At 36.4% G+C, this 23,443-nt stretch overlaps 1 protein-coding gene and 1 long non-coding RNA gene across 2 annotated transcripts in view; both read left to right on the forward strand.

Moving 5' to 3' along the window:
• Window positions 1-23,443, forward strand: part of MALRD1 (MAM and LDL receptor class A domain containing 1) — a 638,500-nt gene that overhangs the window by 142,743 nt on the left and 472,314 nt on the right. The window contains exon 15 of the mRNA XM_082385765.1: window positions 1,363-1,461. Within this exon, the coding sequence (XP_082241891.1) occupies window positions 1,363-1,461 (99 nt within the window). The remainder of the gene's footprint in view (window positions 1-1,362; window positions 1,462-23,443) is intronic.
• Window positions 16,765-22,552, forward strand: LOC309625752. Its single transcript, XR_014242734.1, has 2 exons — window positions 16,765-21,455; window positions 21,830-22,552. It is a non-coding gene; the product is annotated as an uncharacterized lncRNA (long non-coding RNA).

Below are 23,443 nucleotides of genomic sequence, written 5' to 3' on the forward strand. Positions count from 1 at the left end.
TAAATTCAGAACATAATATTTTCAAGAAACAGATGGAGTTCGGCTAATTCTCTGACTAAATATTTTGTAGAGAATTTCAGTTAAGAGACAGGTATATTGTCATAAAAATGATCCCAAATAGTAGAATAGGCATTTTTGAAAATCTAACCGTAGTTTAGGTTCTGAGAGTGTGTTGAAATGGTATACATTGTGCCTGCAGTTACTTTGTTATTTTAACACTAACTGATGTTTCTTTCTGACCACCCCTACAGTCAGGTCTCAATTAACAAATAGAAATAAATATTAAAAATGTTGCCTGAAAACTGAAACACTTCATTTTTCTTACTCTCCATACATGAAAAATAACTGCATGTGGACATCAGGCATGTCATACATTCTGAAGTTACGTTTCCTTAAACAACATATTTAGTGAGAGGAAAAGCTGCATTCTTAACAGGAGCTAAATGCACTCACTAATCAAGGATGATATAGGAGAATCAATTCTGGATTGAGATCCGAGTTAAAGAATTTTTAAAAGTCCTTTATTAAAAACATCTTTCATTGGTAAGGCTGTATATTCTATGTCCAAACTCTGTATTGTGTTAACATGCATTTACATTACTCAGAATGTGTGTCCTGGATTTATAATAAACCTTTCTAAGCTCTGTGTATGTGAGTTGTTTTGATAGACATTAAAGAATGCAAAGCTGCAGATTTAATGATTAATGAGTTTTGGAGGGTTAACCAGAATTACTTATTTCTGTTAATTAATTAAACATTTTCATTCTTCTAATCATATACTGCATCACCAGAATTGGAATAGTAGGAAGGCATTAGAGTTGACATTGAGGAGAATGTATTTGGAAGCAGAAGTGTGGTTAAATATTTTAAATTATCACTAAAATTAACCTTAGCGGAAGGCTCTGAGAATACTCGATCTCACATACAGAGAATTATTTTCATAAATTAACTCAAAACTCATTTATGTGTGCATCAATCTGAACACCAGCTCAGTTGGTTAGAGCATAATTCTCATTAGACCAAACTTACATGAATTATTCCTGAAAGACCAATGATTTTACACAAAGGAAAAAAAAACTTTCTCACCATTTTTGTAAATTTATCCAATAGGCAATTATAGAATCTCCTTCATTGAATTTAGTATTATTACCAGCCAGGAGTTTAGGGACGGGAGTGGAAGGGGACTTATCACGTCCCACTGATAGGGACTTATGTTATATTAATGGCCAGAGGTTTATTGAGATCCTCCTGTGCTTGCCATTTTTAGCATATTTAAAAACTAGTGTTCATGAAACAATTATGCATCCCATTTATGTTGGAGAAAAAAAGATGTTTTATTCTCTTGATCTCTTAATTTTGAAGCTGGATTTGGGCCACATGAAGATGCAGGCTGTATTTCATCCAGCAAGCTCTCTGATTTTACATCTGACTGCCCAGATGGAGCAGATGAAGCCAATTGTGGTGAGTGAAAGTCCTGACTGACTGGACTAAGATTTGTGTGTGCATATTTACTCTCTGAATGTAAAGTGCATGTTACTTAAGTGAGTGTTGTTTAAATAAGAATGTTTCTTTTTTTGTTATTAAATTTTAAAAATATTTTTATTGAGGTATAATTGATGTATAACATTATATTGGTTTCAGACGTACAACATAATGATCTGATATTTGTATATAATGAAAAATAACCATGAAAATAAGTCTAGTTAACACCCATCACCATACATAGTTACAAATTGTTTTCTTGTGATAAGAACTTTTAAAATTTACTCTCTTAACTTTCAAATATGCAATACAATATTATTAATTATAGTTGCCATGCTATAAATTACATCCTCATGACTTACTTGCTTATTTTATAACTAGAATATACCTTTGTACCTTTTGACCCCCTTCACCCATTTTGCCCCTACCCCCTAATTCCCTGCCTCTGGCAATCACCAATCTGTCCTCTGAACTAGGACCTTGGTTTTTTGTTATTGTTTTTTGTTAGTTTGTTTGTTTTTTAGAGTCCACATGTAAGTGAAATCATTTGGTATTTGTCTTTCTCTGTCAGACTTATTTCAGTTAGCCTAATGCCCTGAAGGTCCATCTGTGCTGTCACAAATTGCAAGATTCTCTTCTGTTTTATGGCTGAATATTATTCCATTGTGTATATGTACCACTTTTTCTTGGTTATTGTAAATAATGCCACAGTGAACATGGGGGTGCATATATCCTTTCGAGTTAGTGTTTTTGTTTTCTTCAGATAAATTCCCATCTTTTGTGTTCCAAGGACTTAATTCTGGTGTAGGGAGGGGTGTTCCCCACACCAGATAGTGCTCAGGACATCAGTTGGGTGTCCTGCAATTTAACTCAGTTCTGACAGTACCTACCCAGAGATGCCGTCAAGTTCTACAGACTAAGGTTCAGTCCTACGAGGCTGCCTCCCCTTTTCTTCTACTTACTTCGGATGATGGTCTCAAGCCCAGGTTGTTACTGTTCTTCTGATTGACTGGCTATAAGTCAGAGGTTCCCAAGACTCCTTCCTTGGGTTTGATTAATTTGCTAGGGCAGCTCACAGAACTCAGAGAAACATTTTACTTACTAGATCACCCATTTATTGTAAAAGAATATAGCTCAGGAACAGTTAGCTGGAAGAGAAATATAGGGCAAAGTATGGGGAAAGGACGAGGAGCTTCCTTGTCCTCTCCAGGTGCCACCCTCCCAGCACCTCCACATGTTCACCAACCCAGAAACTCTCCAGGCTCTGTCCTTTGGGTTTTCATGGAGGCTTCATTTCACAGGTATGATTGATTAAATCATTGGCCATTGATTCAACCTCCAGCCCATCTCCTCTCCCCAGAAGTCAGGGGTAGGACTGAAAGTTCCAACCCTCTAATCATATAGTTGGCTCCATTGGCAACCAGCCTCCATCTTTAGATACTGTCCAAAGTCACCCCATTAACATAACAAAAGACAACTTTTTCACGCGTAACACCTTGGAAATTTCAAGGGTTTTAGGAAGTCTGGGCCAGAAACAGGGATGAAACTGTTTGATGTAATCCCACTTATTTTTGCTTTTGTTGACTCAGCTTTTGGTGTCAAATCCAAAAATCATTGCCAAGACTGATGTCAAGGAGCTTCTTACCTATGTTTTCTTGTAGAATTTTTATGGTTTCAGGTCTTATGTTCAAGTCGTTAATCCCTTTCAAGTTAATTTTTGTGTATGGTTTAAGATAGTGGTCCACTTTCATTTTATTTGCATGTGGCTGTGCAGTGTTTCCAACACCATTTATTGAAGAGATTATCCTTTCCCCGTTGTATATTCTTGCCTCCTTTATTGAAAATTAATTGATCATATATGGGTGGGTTTACTTCTGGGCTCTCCATTCTGTTCCATTGATCTATGTTTGTTTTTATGCCAATAACATACTGTTTTAATTACTATAGCTTTGTAATATAGTTTGAAATCAGGGTGCAAGACGCCTCCATGTTTGTTCTTCTTTCTCAAGATTGCTTTGGATATTTGGGGTCTTTTGTGGTTCCATAAAAATTTTAGGATAGTTTGTTCTATTTTTGTGAAAAATTCTCCTGGAATATTGGCAGGGATTGCATTAAATCTGTAGATTGCCTGGGGTAGTATGGGCATTATAACAACATTAATTCTTACAATCCATGAGCATGGAATATTGTTCTATTTATTTGTGTCTTCTTCCATTTCTTTCATCAATGTCTTATAGTTTTTAGTGCCCAGGTTTTTCACCTCCTTGGTTAAATTGATTTCTAGATGTTTTGTGTTTTTTGATGCAACTATAAGTGGTATTCATTTCTTAATTTACCTCTCATACTTCATTATTGATGTATAGAAAGGCAATAGATTTTTGTATATTGCTTTTGTATCCTGCAACATTACTAATTCATTGATTGGTTCTAGCAGTTTTTTTGGGAATCTTTAGGGTTTTTTATATATAAAATCATGTCATCTGCAAATAGTGATAGTTTTACTTCTTTGTTTCTGATTTTGATGCTCTTTTATTTTATTTTAATTTTATTTTTCTTGCCTAAATGTTGTGGCTAGGACTTCCAATACTATGTTAAATAAAAATGGTGAGAGTGGGCATCCTTGTCCTGTGCTTGATCTTAGAGGAAAAACTTTCAGCTTTTCATCATTGATTGTGATGTTGGTTGTGGGCTTGTCATATATGGCCTTTATTATGTTGAGATACATTCCCTTAATACCCACTTTGTTGAGAGTGTTTGTCATAAATGGATGTTGAATTTTGTCAAGTGCTTTTTCTGCATCTATTGATATGATGATCATATGATTTTTATCCTTCATTTTGTTAATATGATGTATCACATTCACTGATGTTGAATTATCCTTGCATCCCTGAAATGAACCACTCTTGATGATAGTGTATGATTCTTTTAAGGAGCTCTTGAATTTGGTTTGCTAATATTTTATTGAGGTGTTTGATGAACATCTCTGTTCATCAGGAATATTAGCCTGTAATTTTTCATCTTGTGGCATCCTCTTCTGGTTTTGGTATCAGGGTAATGTTGGCCTTGAAAATGTGTTTGGAAGTGTTTCCATTTTTTGAAGAGTTTAAGGATTGGTATTATTTCTCCTTTAAATGTTTGGTAGAAAAAATTTTTTTGGTAGAATTCATCAGTGAGGTCTTCTGGTCCTGGACTTTTGTTTGTTGGGAGGTTTTTGATTATTGATTCAGTCTCCTTACTCATAGTTGTCTATTTAGATTTTCTATTTCTTCATAATTCAGTCTTGTCAGGTTGTGTGTTTCTAGGAATTTATCTATTCTAGGTTTTCCAATTTATTGGTGTATAATTGTTCTAGTAGTTTCTTATAAGTCTTTGTATTTCTGTGTTCAGTTGTAATGTCCCCTCTTTTATTTCTGATTTTATTTATTTGAGCCCTCTCTTTTTCTTTGTTAGTCTAGCTAACAATTTATCAATTTTGTTTATCTTTTCAAAGAAATAGCTCTTAGTTTCATAGATCTTTTCTATTGCCTTTTAATCTCTATACCATTTATTTCAACTCTGATCTTTGTTATTTCCTTCCTTTCACTAGCTTTGGGCTATGTTCTTTTTCTAGTTCCTTGAGTTGTAAAGTTAGGTCATTTGAGGTTTTTCTTGTTTCTTGAGATAGGCATTTATCCCTATGAATTTCCCTCTTAGAACTTTTGTATCATCCCAGAAGTTTGGTATGTTGTAGTTCCATATGTATTTGTCTTAAGGAATTTTTTGATTTCTCTTTTGATGTGTTCTTTGACCACTGGTTGTTTAGTAGCATGTTTTTAACCTCCACATAGTTGTGGTTTTTTCCAGTTTTTTCTTGTAATTGATTTCTAGTTTCATACCATTGTGGTTAGAAAAGATGCTTGATATGATTTCACCCTTCTTACATTTATTAAGACTTGTCTTGTGGCCTAACATATAATCTGTCCTGGAGAATGTTCCATGTGTACTTGAGAAGAGTGTGTATTCTGTTGCTTTTGGATGGAATGTTTCATATATATCTATATATCTGTTAAGTCCATCTGGTCCAACATGTCCAAATATTTCCTTTTTGATTTTCTGTCTGGATTATCTATCCATTGATAAAAATGGGGGTACTAAAATCCTCTACAATTATTGTATTGCTGTTTATTTCTCCTTTTAGGTCTGTTAATATATTTTTATATATGTAGGAGAAACTATATTGGATGCATAAATATTTACAAACATTATAGCCACTTGTTGGTTTGATCCTTTTATCATTATGTCATGCCCTTCTTTGTCTCTTATTACAGTCTTTGTTTTAAGGTCTATTCTGTCTGATATCACTTATCTCCAAAGCTTAACTCTTTCAGTTTGTATATCTGAAGTGAGTCTCTTGTGGGTAGCATTATAGATGGGTCTTATTTTTTATCCATTCAGCTACTCTGTGCCTTTTGATTGGAGAATTTAGTCTATTTACATGTAAAGTAATTATTGATAGGTAGGTACTTGTTGCCATCAAGTTAATCGTTTTCTGGCCGTTTTGTAGCTCCTCCATTCCTTTTATTTTCTCTTGCTCTTTTCCTTTTTGATTTGATGATTTTCTATAGTGGTATGCTTAGTTCCTTTTTCTTTATCTTTTGTGTATCTACTATAGGTTTCTGCTTTGTGGTTGCCATGAGATTTACATGTAACAACTTACATTTATTAAGTCTATTTTAAGATGATAACTTAAATTTGAATGCATTCTAAAGCTCTATATTTTCACTCTTCTCAACCCCCATGTTTCTTGTTTTTGATGTCACATTTTACATCTTGTGTGTCTCTTAACTAATTATTGTTGTTACAGTTTTTTTTTTTACTACTTTTTTCTTGCAACTTATATACTATCTTTAATAGTGATTAAACCACCACCTTTACAAGAATAGACTATACCAATTTTACTGTGTGTTTATCTTTGCCAGTGAGATTTATACTTTCATTTGTTTTCCTGTTACTAATTAGCATCCTTTCTTTTCAGCTTAAAGAAGTCCCTTTAACATTTCTTGTAATGACAGTTTAGTGGTGATGAACTTCTTTAGCTCTTGGTAGAAAACTGTTTATCTCTTTTTCAATTCTGAAGGATAACTTTGCCAAGTAGATTATTAAGTGGAAGTTTCTTTCAGCCCTTTGAATATATTGTGTCACTCCCTTCTGGCTTGCAAAATTTCTGCTGAAATATATGCTTATTTCCTTATGGGGGTTCCCTTGTATTTAACAAGTTATTTTTCTCTTGCTGCTTCAAAATTCTCTCCATGTCTTTAACTTTTGACATTTAAATTTATAATAGTCTTGGTGTGGGTCTCTGGGTTCATCTTCTTTGGAACTTTCTGGGATTCCTGAATCTGGACGTTTCCTTCCCAATTTAGGGTAGTTTTCAACTTATTCTTCAGGTGAATTTTCTGCCCCCTTTTCTCTCTCTTCTCCTTCTGGGACCTCTATAATGCACATGTCGGCCTGCTTGATGTCATCCCATAAGTCCTTTAAACTAACTTCACTTTTTAAAAATTATTTTTTCTGCTTTGATTGGAAGAGTTCCACTGCATTGTCTTTGATTTCACTGATCCTTTCTGTTGCTCTTGAACCCTGCTTGTGTATTTTCAGTTTAATTATTGCATTCTTCAACTATGTGACTTCTGTTTGGTACTTTCTTATATTTTCTGTCTCTTTGTGGAAGTTCTCACTGTGTTTATCCATTTTCCTCCTGAGTTTGGTGAACATCTTTATGACCGTTACATGGAACTCTTTAAGAGATGAGTCGCTTAACTCCATTTCATTAAGGACTTTTTCTGAGGTTTTATCTTGTTCTTTCTCTCGGAACATATTCATCCATTTCTTCACTTTTCTTGTCTGTCTATGTTGGCTTCTGTGCATTGGATAAAACAGCTACCTCTCCCAGTCTTGAAGAAGTAGCCTCGTGTAGAACTTTATGGTTCAACCCTAACCTAGCTCTTGGGTTATCGCTAAAACATTTGTGATTGTCCAAGTAGCCTATTTTATTTTTAGTGGCTCCCAGTAGTTGAGGGTGTGCTAAGTCCTGTCAATGTCCCAAAGCAGAGGCTCTCAGTCAGCACCTAGATTCAGGCTGATTGGAAGCCAGACTCTCAGGCAGCCAGACCTCCAGGCAGCAACTTGTAAAGTATGCAAATATATACATTCCTGTGAGATTGCAAGCCTAAGTCCTCCTGGCCCCCATAGCCAGACCATCTAGAGGTGTCCTCTCTGAGGCAGTTGAAAAAATCAGGATGCCAGATGCGTTTCTTGTAGGGAGACACCATGTGACCTGGAGCAAGGCAGAAGGAGATTGCAAAGATGGCGTCCACTGACCTCCATCCCTGGAATGCACGTTGATAGGCCCCTAGAAGTGTGCCAAACCAGAAGCTTGCCCCTCAGACCAAAGGTCTGGGACAAGCAAATAGGCCTCTTTCACAGAAATATTGGGGGTGTATTTTGGTTTGCTGTCTGCATAGGGCCCTGGGGGTGGTAGCCTGCCAAGCTCTGTCTCTCCTTTGTTTACGGTCTAACAGGACCTGGCAATGTAAACCCTAGTGGCCACCAGAGCTGGGCAATCAAGGGCTGTCCTCTGGGCGGCAGCCATGAAAACCAGGACACCAGACACTGTGCAGTTCCTCTCTGGGAGATACTGGCATTCTGGAATCAGGCAGAGGGAGGACATGAGGATATTGCCCACCCTCTGAGGTCTCTGGAGTGGATTAGATTGGACCCTTACATGTTTGTGTGATTAGAAGCCTGCCCTTCAGGCCACAGCTATGAAGATAAGCTAATATGTTTTTTTCATAGAAAGACTGGGTATCTCTGTCTGTTGTCTCCTGGGGGTGGTAGCTAATTAAGAACTTTTTCTCTGTTGGTTACAGTCTTGTGGGTCCCCCTAGCATAAGCCCTGCTGGTGACATAAGCCAGTGACAGGTGACTTAGAGGTGTTCCCTGGGCATCAGGCACAAGAACTGGGGAGGGGGCAAGCCATTTCCAAGAGGTACAGCAAGTTGGGTGGAGACAGAGAGCTAGTGCAAAGATGGCGTCTACCAGCCTCCATTCCTGGGGAGTTCCCCAGCCGGCCCTGGATGTGTGTTAAAGTAAACGTCTGCCCTTTAGGCTGACACTTTTTAGATAAGCATATAAGCCTCTTTCACATAAAGGTAGGCACCTCTCGATCAACTGCTTCTGCACTGGTCCCTGGGGTGAGTCTGAGACTGTGAGCCCTTTAGGAGCCATTTCTCAGTTCACTATAATCTGTGTGTCTCCTGGATGTGAGCCCCATTGGTTTTCAAAGTTGGATGTTTGGGGGGGGGGCTTTTTCTCAGGTGCAGGTCTTAAAAGTTGGGGTACCTGATGTCAGGGTTCCAGTCTTTCACTCCCTGAGGAGAAGCTCTGGGTTTTGAGTTTCCTCCTGATTGTGAATCGCTGTGCTGGGTGTCAGGTTTAGGGCAAGACTGTGTCTCAGCCTCTTCTACCCGCTTTGTAGTGGATTTTTTCTCATTTGCGCAATGTGTAAGAGTCACTCACCTAGGCTTTAGTTTTGTTTTCTTTGTTTTTTTCAAGAGAAAATTGCTCCATATGTAGCTGTAGATTCATTGTGTCTGTGGAAGGATGTAAGTTCAGGATCTTCCTATGTCACCATCTTGTATTAGAACCCAAGTAGGAATTTCTTAAAATATTTTCTGTTTTTCTTACTATATCAGAAGAATTATCTATTGAAATATCTGCCTGGGATTTTACAGTTGTAAGCCTGTCCCTGATATACATTAAGACTGTTACCAAATGTACATGGTTTAAGAACTTTATCTATATAAACTCTTTTAATCATCAAAACAAATCGCAGAATTCAACCCTAGTATTATCCTCATTTTACAGACTTTCATTATCAGTTAGTATTCATTCAGGAGACAGAAACCACCCTAGTAATTGGAACAGAGAAAATGTAATATAAAGAATTATTACCTTTTGAGATATGGTTAACTGCAAAAAGAACTAAAAGAACAGTAGAGAAGAAAGGAATTAACAAATGTAGGGAGCAGCTACTACCTCTAGGATTGGGACAGAGAATTAAGGAAAGGATACATTTGGAGGAGGGGTGGCCTCCACATCGCAACACTGAGAATTAAACTTTACTGGAGAGGGTGTGACTGGAACCCTCTGGAAGGTGGAGAAATTTGCTGGGATGCTGTGGGCTAGATTTGGTTAACAATTTCGTGTCCAAGGAAGAAATTATCCACCAGGATGCCTGCAGAACTCACTGAAGGGTGACCGTAACTGGGTTGCTTTATATTGCTGGCAGTCATGGCCCAAGAGCAACAACAAAGCATACACTGGAACCAAAAAGAGAAGCTCCTTCCTCTGCTATGCTCTGTGGCATCCTGTGCTCTTTACTAATGAAGCCAAACATTGTGTGAGCTATTCAGAAGAGAAATGTTTGCACCGTCCAGCTCCAGATCTCAAAGCAGGGCAGAGAGGGTAGACTTGGAGCTGAGACACAGTACATTTAGAGCTGGCACACGTGCCTAATGTTGTGTAGTTCATAATTGGTGGAAGCCCATCTTACATCTGGTTAATCTGCCCCCAGAACACGTTCTTAACCACACATTATGCAACCTTTCTGTCCTTTCAAGGTCATCATTAAATTGAAAATGATACTTGCCCGAAATGAAAAGTTGCTTCCTTGATCAGTTTGAGCAATAGGGAATTTGAAGCCAGTGAAAGATTTCACTTTTGGAGGAGAAATCAGGCTCTTAGGCCCCTAGAATGTCAAATGGTAATTTAGTAATTCTGTCTAGAAGTTTGAAAGGATTAATGTCCTTTAAAAAAAAAAAAAAAAACCTTAAACTTTTCCCTTTAGTAATTATTTTGTTTATCACATTACATTTCATAAATCTGAAATGTACTAAATTGCCTTCATTTCCTATAGTGTGTTTCAGGGACTTAAAATACTGTTTTATAGACACAAAAAGAAGATGGAGATCACTGTTTGGCAACGGACCCATGATCGTGGTGAAGTGAGTTAAAAAAAAATAGCAAATGAACTCCAGATCTCTAGAATCTTATGCTGGGAATCTGTTTATTCATAGAAATGCTAATTCTTCATCCCATTTTTATGAATTCATACATTAAAGATTCCAGCAGTGAGTTGAGATGAGGTAAAGGCACAGTAAAGAATTTAGAGGAGTAAAAGCAGGAGTCTTTTGTCGTCTTTACAGCAAAAAAGGAGAGAAGTAAGCACAGTGATTTTAGGCTGAGAGTCTAGCATGAACTAACCCACTTGTCAATTTTCCCATAGAAAACTTAATTGCTTGGAAGAAACACAGGTTTTCTGTAAGGAGAAAAAGACAATACCAGTCTCAGGATTCTACTCATAAACATAAATCCTCCTTAAAGGAACCTTGCTACTCCAGAGTTTCAAATATTAGTATTTTAATGCAACTTATTCTAATTTTCTCATTTTCACAACTATCTCTAACCCAATTTGAGTTCTCTTTCGTTACAGTAAGACTGATTATGGCTTACCTCAAAAGAGTTGTTAAACTTACTATGATTTAGGTTTTCTGTGCCTCTGAAATATCTTCAGACTAAAATACCAAATGTAAGTTTTAACCAATTTTGGTAAAAGAAATAGTTTATCATATAGATGAGAAAGCCAAAAAAATTTTAAACAACTCTGTGTGTTGTAAAGGTATTTTAATATTCCCAAACATCATCTTCTGAGCACTGTAATTTATTTCGGTTTAAAAATTGGTTAGTCTGAAATGCATATGCTTTTTTCCTAAAAATAGATCTACACAATTTCTCATTTTCTACTTTTCTCTCTGCTCACAGGAAAAACCACATACATCAATACTTAGTATTTGAATTCAATAAAGTCTAAGCAAAGGCAGGTTGAGCAGTATAGGAAGAAGGAGTGATTTATTATTTTTCTCATTTGCTTTTTCAAACTTAAATACTGGTTGTATATTTTTCCAAAACTACTGTGTCTGCTCAATATACAAATGTATGTGTTAAGCACTGGCATTTCCACAGCTGACAGTAAGGTAGAGGCTAAGTGATTTTATGTGCTGATGCTTTGGAGGCCATCTCCATGTATTTTTTTTTACTAATTGATTACCTTCCAATAGTAATTGTTATATTCTGCATTGAGTCTTAAAAATTTCTTTCATCACATAAGTGCATTGGGAGAAAGCTTGAATTTTTTATAGCTATGTTTCTTCTGCTCTGTATTTGTTGAGAATTTGTGTATGTTTGTGTCTGTGTGTGCGTGTGAGAGAGAGAGATCTAATTAGGGCTGTGTTTTTACTGCCTATTTTCTAAAAAAAAAATGTTTTTGAGAATGTATTTTTTGGTGAGATTGAACATATTTAAACTTAATTATAGAATTAAAGGCTTCCTGAAATGCAGCTCTCTGTATAACCATAAATTGCTGTTTATTTTAATAAAAGATGGGAAAATAAGCTGCTATTTTCTATTTTCTATCTTATGCTGTTTTCCACAGCCCTAACTTCCAGGGAAAAAAAGTGTCTCAAAATAAACCTAAATTTGCTAATTATTTAGCATCTTGCTTTTCTATTAAATGCACATCAGTGTGCCCATTCTTGTAGAAAGAAGGCTATATTGCTATTTTTTCTTAGTGAACTGGATTCTCTTTCTCTTCTTCATATTGTCCTCAACAATTTAGATACTGTTTGCCAGTCAAAAAAAAAAAAAAATCTCCTTAGACAGGGGTAATTGTAAGACTGGAATGGGAAGTTTGTTCTGGTGAAGGCTCATCATTTCTGTGACATAAAACTGAGAAGTGGAGAAAAAATCCATTCATTCTCATTTGTGGAGCCATTGATCACTGAGGGGGAAAAAAATAGAAATGATATTTGTAGACAAGTAAAATCTGGTAAATAACCCATGATATTTTGATCAATCTTTGCTGTAGATAATTATGTTGTTTGAGAAATCAGGACGGTAGAAGGAAAATAATAAAGTAGTCAATAAAGTAGATAATAAATTCTCTCAGTTGAAAACTCTATTGAGAATAAAAATCTATGTATATAATAAGAAAGTCTTTTTCTGTGATCATCAGTATCTGTGGAAAGGTTTTGTGTGTGTCATTACTTTGAGCTCATTTGGATTTTATTTTTCAGCAAGATCATTGTTCTTCTTCATTTTGAAAATTATAAATTAGAAGTATAAGTGGCATTTCTGTTTTGCTTGTATACCCAAACTACTTCAGTCCTTCTCTTTTCTTTCACACCTGCTACTCTTGTCCCTTTTGTTTCTGTTTTCAGGTTAGTGATGTTTGTGATGACAAGTATGAGACTTAATGATCCTCTCCTGTTCAACACCAGGTTTTCTTAGCAATCCTGTCTCCTTGCCTTGTAGAACTTTACCACTGTGGATAGTGAGATTTACGTTTCCTTCCAGGGTTTATATAAACCCCTATCTTTGGGGTTAGATTTTAAAACAGACTGAAAGATTGTATGATAATGATATTCAATATAAATACTGTCACACACTTATAAAGCACTTATTTTGTACTTGGCATTGTTGGAAATGCATTTATATGTATTGGCTAATTTATAGATAAGAAAAGCAGGGCACAAAGAGAATGAATGTCACGGCTCTTCCTGCGGTCACGGTCACACAGTTAGTTCAATAGAGATAGAGGTGGGAGTGGAAAATGGACCTCAGGTTGGTTTTCATTTTGCCTACTGAGTCTTCCAGGGCAATTCAATTTGTAAAGTTCTCAAAGAATGTAAACCTCTTCACCCCCATGGGCATTTACAAGAAAGGCTTTAAAATAGGCTAGTATTTCCATTGACTTTGTATTTTAAGAGTGTTTGAGCATTTCTAACACTTTGTTAGTTTTGTATGGTAGACGCAGAAAGGAGGTTTTATTTTAGGGAAAAACAATCTGGTGAGAGAATCTAAACATGTGTGCATAAAAGAAACTGTGATAATCTATTGCCAGTCAAATCTAGTTAATAATAATAATGATAATAATAAACAACTACTTAACACCTGCTGAAAGAATTGTGTGCAGAGGATGAAAAGATGTTAGTATATTTGTTCTGCTGTGAGTAGTTTAAATTTAGATGAAAATAGGCATAAAAATGTAACTACTAGAAAAAGCTGGTTTTGCTCCATAGACAGTAAGGATGGGCTAGGATAGGCATGGATGAGATTCTGAGAAGAGGAGCTTGAGGGGAAGGTTTAATGAAAAGTTTGGGAATAAACATATTTATTTTTTTTGCTTGTTTTTGAATTTTATTATTTTTTTTATACAGCAGATTCTTATTAGTTATCTATATTATACATATTAGTGTATATATGTCAATCCCAACTTCAGTTGGACATTCCATAAGGCACAGGGGAAGTTGGCTAGAAGCACAGTTTGCAATGGCAGAATCAAATTGTTGCTAAAGTAAAGTGAGGCAAGTTAGCTAGAAAAGTTTTTACCTGGGGCATTAGTGTTGTATCACTGGGGTAGACGAGTGGGTGCTTTGGGAGAGTGGAGAGATAAGATAATAATAGGAAGCAGGTGTTGTATAACACTTGCTGTCCTTGGGGTTAGTTCATTCATTCAATAAATATTTATCAAGCACTATACTGACTCTACAGCTGTTTACAGAGTGAGCAAGACATAATGTAGTTCCTGCCTTCCTAGAGATTACAATCTAGTGGGGAGAACTACATTACACTAATATAGCTATAATTCCAGTTCTAATGAGAAGTATGTAAAAGTTATAGAGTGGCCTATGAAAGTTATAGATTGACTCTTTGGCCCTAGTGTGAAGATATCAGGTTTTTTTTTTAGTACATTAACCTTTTTTTTAAATAAAGATAATCTTTAGAGCAATTTTAGGTTAACAGCAAAATTGAGGGGAAGGTACAGAGATTCTCTATATAACCCCTGCCCCGACACATGCATAACTCCTACTATTAACAGCATCACTCACCGGAGTGGGATATTTCTTACAGTTGGTGAACCTACATTGATGCATCATAATCACCGAAAGTCCATAGTGTACCTCATGGTTCACTCTTTGTGTTGTGTATTCTATGGATTTGGGTAAATGTATAAACACATGTATCCATCATTGCGGTATCATACAGAGTATTTTCACTGCCCTAAAAATCCTCTGTGCTCTGCCTCTTCATCCCTTACCTGCTCCCAACTGCTGGCATCCAGTCATCTTTTTACTGTCCCCATAGTATTTATTGCCTTTTCTATAATGTCATGTAGTTGGAATCATACACTGTATAGACATTTCAGATTGGCTTCTATCATGTAGTAATACGCATTTAAGGTTTCTCCATGTCTTTTTTTTAATTAATTAATTTTTATTGGAGTATAGTTGCTTTACAATGTTGTGTTAGTTTCTCCATGTCTTTTCATGGCTTTTAGGTGCATTACTTTTTAGTGCTGAATAATATTCCATTGTCCAGTACTCCATATGAGAAAAGCTGCTGTAAACATCTATATGCAGGTTTTTATGTGGACATAAGTTTTCAATTCCTTTTGGGTAAATACCAAGGGACATGATTGCTGGATTATATGTAAGATTATGTTTAGTTTTGTAAGAAACTGCCACACTGTCTTCCAAAATGGCTGTACCATTTCGCATTCCCAGCAGCAATGAATGAGAGTTCTTGTTTCTCCACATCCTCATCAGCATTTGGTTGTCAGTGTTCCAGATTTTGATCATTCTAATAGGTTGCAGTGGTATATCGTTGTTGTTTTAATTTGCATTTCCTTGATGATGTACAAATGTGAAGCATATTTTCATAGGCTTATTTGCCATCTGTATATCTTCTTTGGTGAGGTGTCTTCAAGTCTTTGGGTTGTTTTTTAATCAGGTAGTTTATTTTCTTATTGTTGAGTATTAAGATTTTATTGTTTATTTGGGGTAAGAGTCCTTTACCAGATGTGTCTTTTATAAATATTTTCTCCCAGTCTGTGGTTTGTCTTCTCATTCTTTTCTTGACATTGTCTTTTTTATTTTTAATTGAAGTATAGTTGACTTACAGTATTATATTAGTTTCAGGTGTACAACATAGTGATTCTATATTTTTATAGATTATGCACCAAAGTTATATGTTCCCTAGGCTGTGCATTACATCCCTGTAACTTATAAGTCAGACAGAGAAAGGCAAATACTGTATGTTGACATTGTCTTTTGCAGAGTAGAAAATTTTAATTTTAATGAAGTCCTACTTATTATTTCTTTCATGGATTATGCTTTGGTGTTGTATCTTAAAAAGTCATCACCATACCCAAGGTCATTTAGGTTTTCTCCTATGTTATCTTCTAGGAGTTTTATAGTTTCACATTTTATATTTAGGACTGTGATCCATTTTCAGTTAATTTTTGTGAAGGGTGTAAGGTCTGTGTCTAGATTTATTATTTTTGCATATGGATATCCAGTTGTTCCAGCATCATTTGTTGAAAAGACTGTTTTTCTTCATTGTATTATCTTCTCCTTTGTCAAGCTCAATCAACTATATTTATGTGGGTTACATTAACTTTTAAAGGGAAGTGATAGAAAGAATTTGAATAGCTAGGTGAAAGTAAATAGTAGATTCCAAACAGAAAAACTAGACTGTGACAAGGCATTAAAATGTGTGAGAGGAAAGTATTTTTGATTTATTAAAGAAACTGAAGTAATAAAGGTAGCTTGAGCATAAGGGCAGGAGAAGCACAGAGATTCTTGGGAATTAGCTTAATGTTAAAGATTTTGGACATTATACTAAATAATAGGGAAACAATGTAAGGATTTTTAAGCAGTTGCAAGATCAAGTTTGAATTTTTAAGGCCTTTAAATTTTTATACTCTGGTGGTAGTGTGTAGCATGAATTGAAGGGGAGACTATGGAAGTAATGGTTTCAGTTGGAAGAATTTAAGAGTAAATATGAGAAATTATCATAGACTGAACTGACATGTAGAGATATGTCATAATAAAAATTTATGACGTAGAATAAAGAAACACTTGATTGAATTTTGGAAGAAAGGGAAAAGGGGTATTTTAAGTAATACTTACCAGTTTCTATCTGGAGTCACAGAATATAGAGTGAGAGGGGGAAGTAGGGTTGAGGGAGGAGATCATTATTGTCCGTAGTTTGGACAGTTCTGGCACTAACAAGAGGGGAGTGAGTTGGAGAAATAATTATTGGATTCTTTTTATTGACATAATAAGGTAATTGAAGCTTTGATATTGGATGGAGTTTACCAGAGAGAGAGAGTGGACTAAGAGCCAGTATTTTTAACTAAAACTCTGGAAATGGTGACACCACTTGCAGTTTTCCATTCCAGGTGAAGTATGATATTTAATTGCTTCTCCTTCGAGAGGCAATTAAATACAAATATAAATAAGAAAAATAAAAGGTCAAGTAGAACTTAAAGAGAAACACACAATTAGGGAACTATGCCAAAATAGAAACCTAGTGAAAAAAAAATAGGAGTGGAGGGCTGATAAGTCGGCTAGTATTGGGGTACCAACTAAGTAGTCTAACTCTGTAATAGAATCAAGAATTGGGGGGAAAATAAGAAATGAGAAAAAATTAAGTTTTGGAAAAAGGAAGGTCACTAATGCTTTTAACAAGTGCGTTTTGAGTGCCTGCTATATTCCAGGCATATGGATCCCACGGTAAGTAAAACTGACAGACATCCCTCTCCTCTTGGAGCTTGCTTCCTAGTAAGGGAGACACTGACACTATGATAAATGAGTAAAGTGCATAGTGTTTTGGAAGGGGATATATGTTATAAAAAAAAATAAAGCCGTGTGAAGGCAATAAAGTAATGATAGAGGGAGGGACCTGGCAATTTTAAATAGGGTTTTCATAGTAGCTCTCAAGGACAAGGTGATTTAAAGCAGACTTAAGAAGGTAAGGGAAATAAGTGTGGAGAATATCTCAGGGGAAAGTTTTTCAGGCAGAAAGAAAGAACTAAGGGATTGAGATAGGAAGGAACCTGGTGAGTCTGAGCAATAGCAAATGATCTGTGTGGCTGGAGGAGAGTGATTATAAGAAAAAAGTAATAGGACATGAGGTCAAAGAGGTAAGCAAACCATCTAGAGCTGTGGTTCTCAACCTTGGCGACATTTGAGAAGTACCTGGAGAGCTTCTAAAGCTGTAATTGCCATGGCCAATTACATTGCAAGCACTGCAGGTGGAACCCAGGCATTAATAATTTTAAAGCTCCCCATGTGATTTTTAATATACAACCAAGTTTGAGTGCCATTCAGCTAAGACCTTACAGGTCAGTGTAAGGACACTGGCTTTAAATGAGTGAGAGGGAACCATTGTGGCACTTTGAAGAGAGGACTTATGGGATCTGACTTAACAGAATCACTATGCTTTCTATATTGAGAACAGATAGGAGGGTATTAATGCCCATCAATCAAAGAACACCAGTAAAACGCCTAACAAAGTTGTGTTTATTGATACTTGCTGAACAAGGAAAATGGCTTACCATGGAGACCTGTGGGGCATCTCAGCAGGAGTGTTAGGAGGAACTTGTAATTGGGTTTAGGCTTTTGTTGTGTAATTTGCGGGAGGGTTCAAGGGAGCAGGAATTCCGTCTGGATTGGGTGTTTTCAAGAGACAGGATAATTCTGTGATTGTGTACCTAAATAAATTTTATTTGGGAGGTGAGAGAAATAGAACAAACATGGTAATTGGTGAGGATGCAGCAGTCACTCATGTCAGCCAGGTGAGTGGGATATTTGAGCAATTTTTGAATTTGCACAGTACTCTTCCTGTACTCAGACATGTTACAGAGTGGTCCTCTTTTTATCTTCTTTTTTCTCAATCTACAGAATGTCTTTGGTTCATGGTATGTGAAAATCTATTTGTTCAGCAGGAGAGCAATGTAGCCCTACTGTCATTTCCAGATTCTAGCAACACCAAGGTCTAGCTGAAAGTGCCAGGCAAACTGCTGTCTGATGGCCATCAGGAGCAAGGTTGGAAGCAGGGAGACCAGTTAGAATATTCCAAAAACTGAGGGAAGAAATCATGGTATATTGAATCAGGGTGAAGCAGTGGAGGCAGTAGGCAGATTCTGGATGTATTTTGAAAGTAGGTAGAAGTAAAAGGATTTGTTAATTGTATATGGGGGAAGGAAGAAAGAGTGGAGTTGAAGAGGACTCCAAGGTCTTTGCCTATAGAAACTGGAAGAGTGGTGTTGCCATTTCTGACCCAGGAAATCTAGAACATGTTTGAGATGCCAATTAGATATCCAGGTGAAGCTGTCTAATAGCGAGTTAGGTATATGAGTCTGGAGTTCAAAGGAGAGGTTCAGGATAGATTACAGCTGGTAAGACATCGACATATAGATGGCATTTAAAGCCTGAGCTAGAAGAGTTTCTTAAACTAGTGAAGATGAAAGAGCTAAAAATCTAGAAGTCAGAGTAAAAGGAAAAACCAGCCGAGAAGATAGAGAAGGAACAACCAGAGAAGAAGGAGGAAAACTTGGAGTATTTACTGTCTTGGAAGCCAAGTATACAATGTTTTAAGAAGGTGGAAAACATGGTTAACTGTCAAATATTGCTGATAGAAAATGAGAACTGTGAATTGACTTCGGATATAACAGTATGAGGTAATTGTGGACCTTGATAAGATGGGTAAAAAACCTGATTGGGGGAGCTCAGTAGAAAATTGGAGGAAAGAATAACTTTTGACAACCTCATTCTAAGACTTTTTAAAGGAAGACTGAGAAATGAGGTGGTAGCTGTTATATGAAATGGGGTCAAGAGAGCTTAACGACAAGTTTATAAAGGCTTATGGAGAAAATACAGTAGAAGAGGGACAATGTGTGATGCAGAAGGCGGGGGTGTGTTTCTGGAGAGATGCTATTGAATAAACAAGAGAGGATGGAATCGAGTGCACAAGTGGAGAACGACCTTGGCCAAGAGCCTGGACACTTCATCTAGGGTAACAGAAAGAAGCTGGAATCTATGGAGACAGATGCTAGAAGGTGGTGATAATTGTGGAAATTTTATTTCAGAAACTGTAGGAATAATGATGAATAGATGCCGCTGAGTAGTAGCAAAGCTCTGATAATGAAAAAGGAAACATTCTTGTTGTCACTGGGTTTATAAGTCCTAATTTGGATCTTCTATCTCTAGACTCCTTAAGGGAAGAGCAGTCAATCGGCTATTGTAAATATTTCAAAAAGACAGGGGAAAACTGTACAGTTACCCATATTAAATTTTTAAAGAATTCTCAAGAACCTAAATTTATTTTCTTTGAGTTATATTTAGAAATAAATATATGTTAAGTCAGGCTCATCAGAGTCTCTGAGGAACCCCCATAATTATGTTTGAATTGTGAAATTTCATTAATGAATCAGTGAAATTAATAATAACCATTACTGTGCTTATACTTATTAGAAGAGCGTTAGTGCTCTGGTAACATGTAGTAGATTGTTATCAGACTTGCAAGATGGACTAGGTAAGACAGAAGTAGGATAATCAAGATTTTGTTAGAGAGATGAAGAATCAAGTTGGAAAATGTTAAATGGAAATAATGCTACGACCTGCCAGACTGCAAACCAGTAGGGGAGAGGGGCATCATGACTTATAGTTCCTTTTATTCCCAGGCCCTATTTTCAGGCCTAGAATGTAGTTGATATTCAGTCAGTAATTATTATGATAGTGTCTGGATTTATGTTCTCAAATTTCTGGGTAACCACCAAGCACGGAAGATGGCATGGCTAGAAAGAAAATAAGAAACTATAAGTGACTGTGATGTGGACCATTAACATACAGTTGTTTTATTTGCTTTATTGTTCACCTGACATTGCTTTAATCCTTACTAGATTCCCCGCCTTGGACTAGATTGGATTTAGCATGAAGTAATGGGGAGTCTACTTCATCAAGGAGATATATAAGAGAAGGAAAAGTGAAATAAAAATTACTGTACAAAGTGATAGTGTAAGAATCTGGTGTGGATGTTGTCCTGTGAAACACAGAGAAGGACTTACTAGTTGGGAGTTGAGAAGAGTACGGTTGGGAACTGAGTAAAGAAGAAAATGCGAAGCAGGAAATTATTACGGTAGCAGACAGAAGGCCTAGGAGAGCCACAGAATGGCCAAATTCTCAGTGATTTTAAAAGGGTTGCTATGACTTCAGTACTCGACAAGATTATTGAGTAGTGGTCAAGGGATCAGGAACTCTCTTCTAGACTCATTCTACCTCTCCCTGAGTGTCTACATTTTTTCCTGCCTCAATTCACTACTTCCCTAAGCAATTACATGAGCTTGGCTTCTAAGATTTCTTACAAATCATCCCTTCTTCCTCAGCACCAACACCCCATCCACCAGTGTGATTTTCTCCAAATACGCAGTCTTTTTAATTTGAGGATTTAGTAAAGAGATATCCTCTTATTGCCCATATTTGAAAACTAATAATCATATCTACCATTTTTGGACTTACATATTGTGAGAGTGCACTGGATGCTGTCATATACCATTGTATTTTATCTGAGGTTGGTGCTGTTGTCACTTTACTTATGAGGAAATTGAAGTTCAGAGAGATTAACAACTAAAATCACAAATCTAGTAAATAGCAAGGATAAAATTCCACCTTGGCTTATCTGTTTCTAAAGCTCATGCTATATCTATCCGTGGCAATACATATATAGAGCAGATTTCTGAAACACCATTTTAGAAGTGAAAACATCTTTTGTGCTCAAAAGACCACTTTGAGTTCCATTATAAAGAGAATATTCTCTGTGTTTACTTTTCAGTTTAAAAGAAAAAGCAAACTTCAAATTTTTCTCATCACCTTTTTTCAGCTAATCGTATACATACATTTTAGAAGCCGCTATTCATACTGCTGGTATCTGAGCCATTAATATTCTTCAAGAAAACCATTTTAGTAAGAGAAGAAAGCTTTGAGATGACATTATTTTAAAAATTTTAATTTTATTACCATCTTTAGATTTTTGTGTCTGGGTATTTTTTTTTTTTTTTTTTTTATAAAGACACGAAAGACAACTCTTTTTTATTTTTATTTTTTTTAAGAAATTCACGTTCTTTTATTTATTTATTTATTTATTTATGACTGTGTTGAGTCTTTGTTTCTGTGCGAGGGCTTTCTCTAGTTGCGGCAAGTGGGGACCACTCTTCATCGCGGTGCGCGGGCCTCTCACCATCGCAGCCTCTCTTGTTGCGGAGCACAGGCTCCAGACGCGCAGGCTCAGTAATTGTGGCTCACGGGCCCAGTTGCTCCGTGGTATGTGGGATCTTCCCAGACCAGGGCTCGAACCCGTGTCCCCTGCACTGGCAGGCAGATTCTCAACCACTGCGCCACCAGGGAAGCCCTGTCTGGGTATTTTTAATGTGCATGTTTCCTTTTTAATTTTAGTTTACTACTGAAATTTTTAGTCAATTATGAAAAACATTCTCTTATTCTTGTTTTTACACGTAGTTTTGTTTATTTACTTATTTAAAATAAATTCTGTATGTTTATATAATTTTTAAAGGTATTAAATTTTTTGTTTTTATACACTTTTAAAAGGTTACATTCTATTTATATTTATTACAAATATTGGCTGTATTCTCCATGTTGTACAATACATCCTTAAGACTATCTTACACCCAACAGTTAGTACCTCCCACTCCTCCATCCTTATATTGCCCCTCCCCCTTTCCCTGTCCCCACTGGTAGCCACTAGTTCGTTCTCTATATCTGTGAGTCAGTTTCTTTTTTGTTATCTTCACTAGTTTGCTGTATTTTTTAGATTCCGTAGATAAGTGATATCCTACAGTATTTGTCTTCCTCTGTGTGACTTATTTCACTTAGCATAAAGGCCTCAAAGTCCATACATGTTGCTGCAAATGGCAAAATTTCATTCTTTTTTATGGCTGAGTAATATTCAATTTTGTGTGTGTCTGTGTGTGTGTGCGTGTATATACACACAAACATACTATATATACACCACAACTTTATTCATATGTTGATGGACACTTAGGTTGTTTCCATGTCTTGGCAATTGTAAATAATGCTGCTGTGAACATTGAGGTGCATGTATCTTTTTTTTTTTAAATATCTTTATTGGAGTATAATTGCTTTACAGTGTTGTGTTAGTTTCTGCTGTATAACAAAGTGAATCAGCTATATGCATACGTATATCCCCATATCCCCTCCCTCTTGCGCCTCCCTGCCACCCTCCTTATCCCAACCCTCTAAGTGGTCGCAAAGCACTGAGCTGATCTCCCTGTGCCATGCAGCTGCTTCCCAATAGCTAGCTATTTTTTTGGTAGTGTATATATGTCAATGCTACTCTCTTACTTCGTCCCAGCTTACCCTTCCCCCTCCCCGTGTCCTCAAGTCCATTCTCTATGTCTGTGTCTTTATTCCTGTCCTGCCCCTAGGTTCATCAGAACCACTTTTTTTTTTTTTTTACATTCCATATATATGTGTTAGCATACGGTATTGGTTTTTCACTATCTGACTTACTTCACTCTGTATGACAGACTCTACGTCCATCCACCTCACTACAAATAACTCAATTTTGTTTCTTTTTATGGCTGAGTAATATTCCATTGTATATACGTGCCACATCTTCTTTATCCATTCATCTGTCAATGGACACTTAGGTTGTTTCCATGTTCTGGCTATTTAACTAGTCCTGCAATGAACATTGTTGTACATGACTCTTTTTGAATTATGGTTTTCTCAGGGTATATGCCCAGTAGTGGGAGTGCTGGGTCATATGGTAGTTCTATTTTTAGTTTTTTAAGGAACCTCCATACTGTTCTTCATAGTGGCTGTATCAATTTACATTTCCACCAACAGTGCAAGAGGGTTCCCTTTTCTCCACACCCTCTCCAGCGTTTATTGTTTGTAGATTTTTTGATGATGGCCACTCTGACCAGTGTGAGGTGATACCTCACTGTAGATTTGATTTGCATTTCTCTAATGATTAGTGA

The sequence above is a fragment of the Balaenoptera borealis genome (assembly GCF_965194805.1).
Source record: "Balaenoptera borealis genome assembly, chromosome: 3".
Taxonomy (NCBI): domain Eukaryota; kingdom Metazoa; phylum Chordata; class Mammalia; order Artiodactyla; family Balaenopteridae; genus Balaenoptera; species Balaenoptera borealis.